Below are 7,500 nucleotides of genomic sequence, written 5' to 3' on the forward strand. Positions count from 1 at the left end.
GGATGCCAGTCATGAGCAGGCGGTGGAGGCTATCCGCAAGGGAGGAAATCCTATGGTCTTCCTGGTCCAGAGCATCGTCCACCGGCCACGGGTATGATGGACTTTTCGTTTCTCACACACACACACACACACACACACACACACACACACACTTCTTACTCAAATGGTTGAACAGCCATGCTTTATAATGCGTTTGCACTGAGCATGGTGACACTGCTGGTTTGGATGATGTCACTGCATTCCTGTTGCACGCTGTCAATTCTCTGCTCATTCCGTTATCTGATGGAATGTTATTGTTTGCATCTTTTCTTTTCTTTTCCTTTCTTGCATGGCTTTGACCACTATTCACTAACCACAGCTCCCTCTCTTCATCTTCCACTTATCACTCATCCTCTTCCACCTCCTCCTCTCCTTTCTTCCTCTTGTTCTACTTCCTCTTCTCCTTTCTTTCTCTTCCTCTTCTTCTACTTCCTCCTCTCCTTTATTTATCTTCCTCTTCTTCTACTTCCTATCCTTTCTTTCTCATCCTCTTTCACTTCTTCCTGTCCTCTCTTCCTCTTCTTCTACTTCCTCCTCTCATTTCTTTTTCTTCCTCTTCTTCTACTTCCTCCTCTCCTTTCTTCATCTTCCTCTTCTACTTCCTATCCTTTCTTTCTCATCCACTTTCACTTCCTCCTGTCCTTTCTTCCTCTTCCTCTTCTTCCTCTCTCCATGCATGCATGTGCGACTTCCTGATTAGCCTGGCACCTATAGCCCTTGCGCGTCTCCGATCCTAGAGAAATACACCATCGCTTACGATTGTTTCCCCACGCCACTGAGCCAGGTAATTCTCACCTGCATATTCACCTAGACTAGCCAGGCAATATCACCTCCATATTCACCTAGCCAGTTAATTCTCATCTGAATATTCACCTAGCCTAGCCAGGTAATATCACCTCTGTATTCACCTAGACTAGCCAGGTAATATGACCTCTGTATTCACCTAGCATAGCCAGGTAATATCACCTCCATATTCACCAAGCCTAGTCAGGTAATATTACTTCAATATTCACCTAGCCTAACCTTCATATTTTCCAAGCCTAGCCTGGTAATATCACCTAAATATTCATCTAGCCGTACCTCCATATTTACCTAGCCTAGCCAGGTAATATCACCTCAGTATTCACCTAGACTTACCTCCATATTTACCTAGCCTAGCCTGTGGACTTCACATCATGTTCTCTCATTAGCCCACATGTAGCAGATGTTAGCAGACACTTTGATCATCAAAGGATGGAGTTCTGAGGATGGCAAGAGAGTATTCATATTAGAAAGGGCTATTGTTTTGTTTTTTTTAGCTTGTAAAGGTACCGAAGGGTGTGTAAATGTGTGTTTTTGTGCTGACAAATTTATTCATGGAAGACAGAGTTCGGGGACAAGAGTGAGGGCAGGGTGTGTGTGTGTGTGTGTGTGTGTGTGTGTGTGTGTGAGAGAGAGAGAGAGAGAGCACATGCGTGTCTGTGTAAAACCATTACATCCAAAAAGCATATGGGGAATGATAGAGACTGCTGAAATCAAGCACAGCCTAATCCCCTTTTAAGTTATCATCCACGGGGCCCTCCTGTGTGTGTGTGTGTGTGTGTGTGTGTGTGTGTGTGTCTCCACACCCTATTTCTCCTACAGTATAACAACCCTCTTGCTCATGAATAGTTGAACAGATGCTGAGGGCTTAGCTTTATTTGTATGTCTATTTTCTCAGGAATGTAGGCAGGCGGAAAGAGACAGAGTTGGGGGGGTAGAAAGAGGTGCTTGGCTGTCATTACAAAGAACAACTTCCTTTAGGACTAATTAAACTTTAAGAGCTTCCAGCGGTGATGATTACGTTGTTGAGAGGATTTCTTTTGGTTTGTTTGTCTTTTGTTTTTGCCTTGTTCTCTTTAGTTTGTCTATTCCTTTTTCCCCGACGAACATTCAGTAATTGAATTTGTGGTGCCTTAAGTTGCCTTTTCCGTGTTGCATGTGTTTATGTGCTGTGTGTGCGCTTGTCTTGTCTGCATTGTCTGTTGCTGGGGAGGACTTGCTCACCCCACAACGGGGGCTGTTGGTAACACTAACGCTCTGTGTGTCCTGTCGCTCTCACCGTAGAAGCCGCTGCTGCCCTTTCTGCAGGTTAGCGCCCCCTGTGGGCCAAATGCTCAAAGCGGTAACCTCACCAGCTTTCTGCTCCTGCCACAACAGGTTAGCCTCTGCCTATGTGTGTAGAAACTCTTTTGCTTTGCTTTGCTTTGCTTGTGTGTGTGTGTGTGTGTGTGTGTGTGTGTGTGTGTGTGTGTGTGTGTGTGTGTGTGTGTGTGTGTGTGTGTGTTTGTGTGTTTGTGTGTGACAATTTGTCTGTAAATGTATCTCTGCTTGTCTGTGTATCTGTCTGTCTGTGTCTTTGCCTTTTTAACTGTCTTTAACTGCATCTCTCTCCTTGTATGTGCTTTTGCCATGTATATATGACAACATACATGTGTGTGTGCGTGTGTGCGTGTGTGTGTGTGTGTGTGTGTGTGTGTGTGTGTGTGTGTGTGTGTGTGTGTGTGTGTGTGTGTCATGTGCACAGTGTGCGTTCAGTGCGTGGTTTGCGCTTTCTGCCTTTGACGTGACTTAGTTAATTCAGTCATCTAACAGAGACCCATCTTTAAACATTTGACAATAGCCGTCTGAAGAAATGGCACATGGAGAACAATCCAATCTCTCTCTCCCTCTGGCACCAATCAATTGTCTTCCAAACAGCCATCCACACAAACACACACATACACACTTACACAGACTGCTATCAAATTCTTACAACCAGTCCCTGCCAGATGTTGCGTCTATGAAAGGCAGTTCAGCGCCGTCCGACAGATGTTTGCGTACAGATGGCTGTTGAGGCGATCTTTATTTGAATGCCACTAAATCAGGCGAGTGTGCCAGCACCTGAGGTTCCCACTGGAAAATAGTGTGCCGTCGTAAACCAAGGTGTTCATTATGTGCTGCTCCCCTCAGGCGACACACACACACACACACACACACACACACACACACACACACACACATACATACACACACACACACACACACACACTTCATTAAGCATCTTAATCTGCTTTCTTTGTGGAGGCTGGAGGACCCCAATGTCTCTGTTGTCCCCTCATTTTCTACTAGGTTGTTTTAACACGAGTGCACAGTAGTATCATTCACATTATCTTGCTGTTAACTATAATTCTAACCTCCTTTCCCGCCACTTCAACAATATGCTGCCCGACAGTCCCTGACCACAGACCCTGTGGAGGAGAGATCACCACCCACCACACGGCCAGACAGTGACCAGGTCAGTGTTGAACAACTCGGGCGGCCATTTTGATGCATAGATATACACAAACTCCAAGGGCAATTCCATTTTTTTGTAACATCCATAACGCCAATAAAATGTGATGGTATGATGTGAATGATTACATGAAATTTGAGCATTAGCTATTTTTGGCTGAAGAATGTACATGAGAAAAAATGCACAAAAAATTAATGTTATCATTCACATCATACAAATGCCAAGGCATTTCACTGGCGTTATGGATGTGACAAAAAGTCAATTTTCCGTGGAATTGCCGCCAAACAAAGTCACCAATCATTTCATTTAAGCATTGATGTCCATGTAATGCATTCAGGTGGAAGTAGAGGTTGTTATGTGCTGTAATACAGTAGATTTGGTGTGTGTAAATTTTTTAGGAATAACAGATGAGTAAAATATGTGGATAGTCTCGTTTTCTCTTTGTCTCTCTCTCTCTCTCTTTCTCTCTCTGTGTGTGTGTGTGTGTGTGTGTATGTGTGTGTGGGTGTGGGTGTGGGTGTGGTTGTTAACCCCCATCCTGTGGGTTGTCTGTGTCTATTCTGTGTAGGAGGCTGAGAGTCAAAGTAGACTTTTCCTCCGCCTCTCCCCGACTAACCCTTTCACCCCTACACCGTTTAAGGTTTGTGGGCTTGTGTTGGTGTGTCTCCCCAGTCTTCCACCCTTTCTCCACCCTTTTTCCATGTATGGCTCATAGGGCATGAGATTTGGGGGAAGAGGGGGCATTACCCCCCTCCCCCTCCCATTCCTCATCCCATTTTACAATGCAAATACATGCAGTTCCTCTACCCTTAACCCTGTCTCCATGTATGACACAGAGGGTGTTGGCAGGTGCAGAATCACTTCAGTCTGCCCGGCATTAAATTAGAGACAGTTCTAGAATGGACATACCTACAAAGAATAGGAAGCCAGTTAACCAATGAAGGTGTCAGTGACACAGTAGTGACATGTCAGTTACATGCTCTTCAGTATCTCAATTATTATTGGGATTTTGAAGTATCCCGATTTTGTGTTGTGTTGTTTTAGTGTGCATGTAAACATAATATTCCGATTTCCGAACACCGGATAATCCCTTTTCCCGGTTTTGCGAAATCCAGTTATGTTACTCTGAGTACTCAGAAAGAAATCGGAAATACTGTTCCATGTATAGACCTGATTTCTCATTCAAACATGTGCGACTGTGCTAATAGAATATAATTGCTGGTAACTGGGATAGTAGTATTCATCATGTATAGGGTTATTAATAACCAGGTTCCTCTGTGTCCATGTACAGGCACAGTAAAAGTCTTGGACACGTAATCAATGATCTATTTTGTTTCCTTTTGTGTCAAACATAAGATTCGTTCCTGTAGCTGTTAAAGCATTAGGCATAGAGACATGTAAGATGCAATTTTGCTCTAATTGCCCTCCATAAAACGTCTAATCGCAGCATAGCAATCATAGGAAGGCTACACCTGGGCATGTAACTGAACCGTTCCGTTCTCGTAGCGTCTGCTGCAACAATTAGCAATTAACTTCAAATCAATGGGACTGGCTATACCAGACGTGATAGCGGCCCGTAAGTTCGAAAACAATTCAATTACAACTCTTTTTCACGCTACGCGAATGGAGCGCTTCAGTTGCGGACCTTGTGCAGCCCGGGTGTAAGTGTCACGGAAGTATCAACTAAAGTAAGAAGCTCTGTATAGCTCTGTATGTCCATTCTACTCCTGAGCTGGCCACCAGGCCACCTGTACCTCATCCTAGGCATACATGCAGTCCCTAACACTCTTCCCCTCCCCTCCTCTCCTCTCCTCTCCTTCCCTCTCCTCTGAGTGTTTGAGGATCAGAGACGCTAGGCCTCGCTGGCCCTTAGCTGCCTGGGTCTAATGAGCCGCTGCTTTAAGGAATCAGACTAGGCCTCCTGACACAGTGAGCAGCTTGCATAGCCTTCGCTGTAACTAAATGAGTTTGATTTGATTCACTGCTGATAGAATTGTGATGCTAAATCGTGCACAGTTGTTTGGTTTCTGTTGCCAAAGGTGCAGGAGGTAAGTTCTGTTGTGCATTTTGTTTCCTTGTGTTCTTTGTTTGTGTTTGTTTGTTTGTTTGTTTGTTTGTTGTTTTTCTAATTGCACTGATCCCAAAGTAGGCTTTTTCATTGCCCAAACGCTTGCACAGATATAAACCTTTTGATCTGCTGCTGTGGTGTGTTTGTCTTGGTCTGAACATCATCATAGGTGTCTGGTCAAAAGCTGATACTGTCAGCGAAACACACCACACAGATGCAAACACACACACACACACACACACACACACACACACACACACACACACACACACACACACACACAGACAGAGACAAACAGACACACACACACACACACACACACACACACACACAGTTATGCTACATTACTTCTTGATTTTGGACTTCTGAGAGATGTACTGCAATGTCAATCTTGAGACTTTTGACTTTTGAAAATGTAATTTGTCAGGGATTATCAGCCCAGTAGCTGGATCTGGAACAGATCACATCAGCGACTTACACTTCAGTGACCTCTGTGTTTTGCCAAAACATCAAACTCAAGTGTGAAGTGCACAGGCACAAACAAAGCCACTTCAAACGTCCAGAAACAAGCATCAAACACACACACACACACACACACACACACACACACACACACATGCATACATGCACACACACACACACACACACACACATGCACACATGCATACACACACAAAGAAACAAGCATCAAAACTGACCGCTATTTCAGCTTTGCAACCTTCAGATAAACCGTTACAGTACGTCTTTTGAGACACCTGTTGCCAGCGCTCCGGTCTGAAGTTGGTTCTCTTCTTTTACCCCCACCAGCCGCAGAACCGGGAGAAGAGTTCCCCCACTGCCTCTCTGTTGCCCCTGCCCGTGGTTCCCCACGTCGGGGAGACGGACACAGACACGCTGATCGAGATCCCCGACCGGATCGACTCGGGGGAGGAGGACGAGTTCGGCTACAGCTGGAGTAAGTGCAATGCTGTGGACAATATGAAAGGCATGAGAACGTCTGGAAATAATGAGGTGTTATCCAGTCACTTTTAAGTGTGTGTGTGTGTGTGTGTGTGTGTGTGTGTGTGTGTGTGTGTGTGTGTGTGTGTGTGTGTGTGTGTGTGTGTGTGTGTGTGTGTGTGTGTGTGTGTGTGTGTGAGTTTGTGACCAACCATATGGCTGAGGTTCAATGTATTGCTCTGTTAAAAAGACAGTTAAAGCACACCCATACACACACAATGATATTGACACAGATATCATTGTCTTTTTAATGGAGCAATATATTGAGCCTCAGCCATGTGGTTGGTCTCATAATCACAATTATCATCTGCTCCCTGTCCCTTGTGTAAGCTGTAGTAGCATCAAATTGCCACTAGAGGGGGAGGATGGCATAGATCCTCACAGATCTACAGTGCCACCTCTTGGAGATGTCACTCCCCTCTCTCCTTCCTCCTCTCTGGATATCATCGTCTCACTTTACATGTAATGAGCGTTTTACACTGGAATGCCTTTTCTTGTGTTTAACGGCACATAGCAAAAGAACAAACGCCATTCATGGCTGTGAATATGGAGTTAGAGAATGTGAATATGGAAATCTCTTCTCCTGTGTTCTGCTCTATTCCTCAACAGTTTTTTTGTTGTAACTTGTTATACAGTTGTCGTTATTTGTGGTTTCTGCATCTTTCTTCTTTTCTTACTACCGTTATTTATCATCACCCCGTTTATCTCTCTCCATTTGTGTCCTCTCTCCCTCCCTCTCCAACCCCCCTCCCGCTCTCTCTCTTCTATCTCTTCTATCTCTCCCTCAATCTCTCTCTCTCTCTCTCTCTCTCTCTCTCTCTCTCTCTCTCTCTCTCTCTCTCTCTCTCTCTCTCTTTGTTCCAACCCCCATCGTTCTCTCTCTGCCCCCTTTACCCATCTTTTCTCCCTCCCTCCCTCTCTCTCTCTCTCTATCTCTCTCTCTCTCTCTCTCTCCCTCAATCTCTCTCTCTCTCTCCCTCCCTCTCTCCCTCTCTCTCTCTCTCTCTCTCTCTCTCTCCCCCTCTCTCTCCCTCTCTCTCTCTCTCTCTCTCTCTCTCTCTCTCTCTCTCTCCCCCTCCTCCCGTCTTCCTCCACCTCTCCA

At 45.1% G+C, this 7,500-nt stretch overlaps 1 protein-coding gene across 4 annotated transcripts in view; it reads left to right on the top strand.

The window, feature by feature from the left end:
- mpdz (multiple PDZ domain crumbs cell polarity complex component) overlaps positions 1–7,500 on the top strand; it is a 94,946-nt gene that overhangs the window by 52,984 nt on the left and 34,462 nt on the right. For all 4 annotated transcript variants that reach the window (XM_076288651.1, XM_076288655.1, XM_076288654.1 and 1 more), the window contains 3 exons: positions 1–91; positions 3,272–3,334; positions 6,207–6,354. The exon at positions 1–91 is cut by the window's left edge and continues 20 nt beyond it. In XM_076288651.1, coding sequence (XP_076144766.1) covers positions 1–91; positions 3,272–3,334; positions 6,207–6,354 — 302 coding nt within the window. The remainder of the gene's footprint in view (positions 92–3,271; positions 3,335–6,206; positions 6,355–7,500) is intronic.

The sequence above is a fragment of the Alosa pseudoharengus genome, unplaced genomic scaffold, assembly GCF_046254945.1.
Source record: "Alosa pseudoharengus isolate Yale_2024_CS ecotype anadromous, Long Island Sound unplaced genomic scaffold, YU_APseudo_1.1 YU_APseudo_1.1_scf_17, whole genome shotgun sequence".
In the NCBI taxonomy this organism is placed as follows: Eukaryota; Metazoa; Chordata; class Actinopteri; order Clupeiformes; family Clupeidae; genus Alosa; species Alosa pseudoharengus.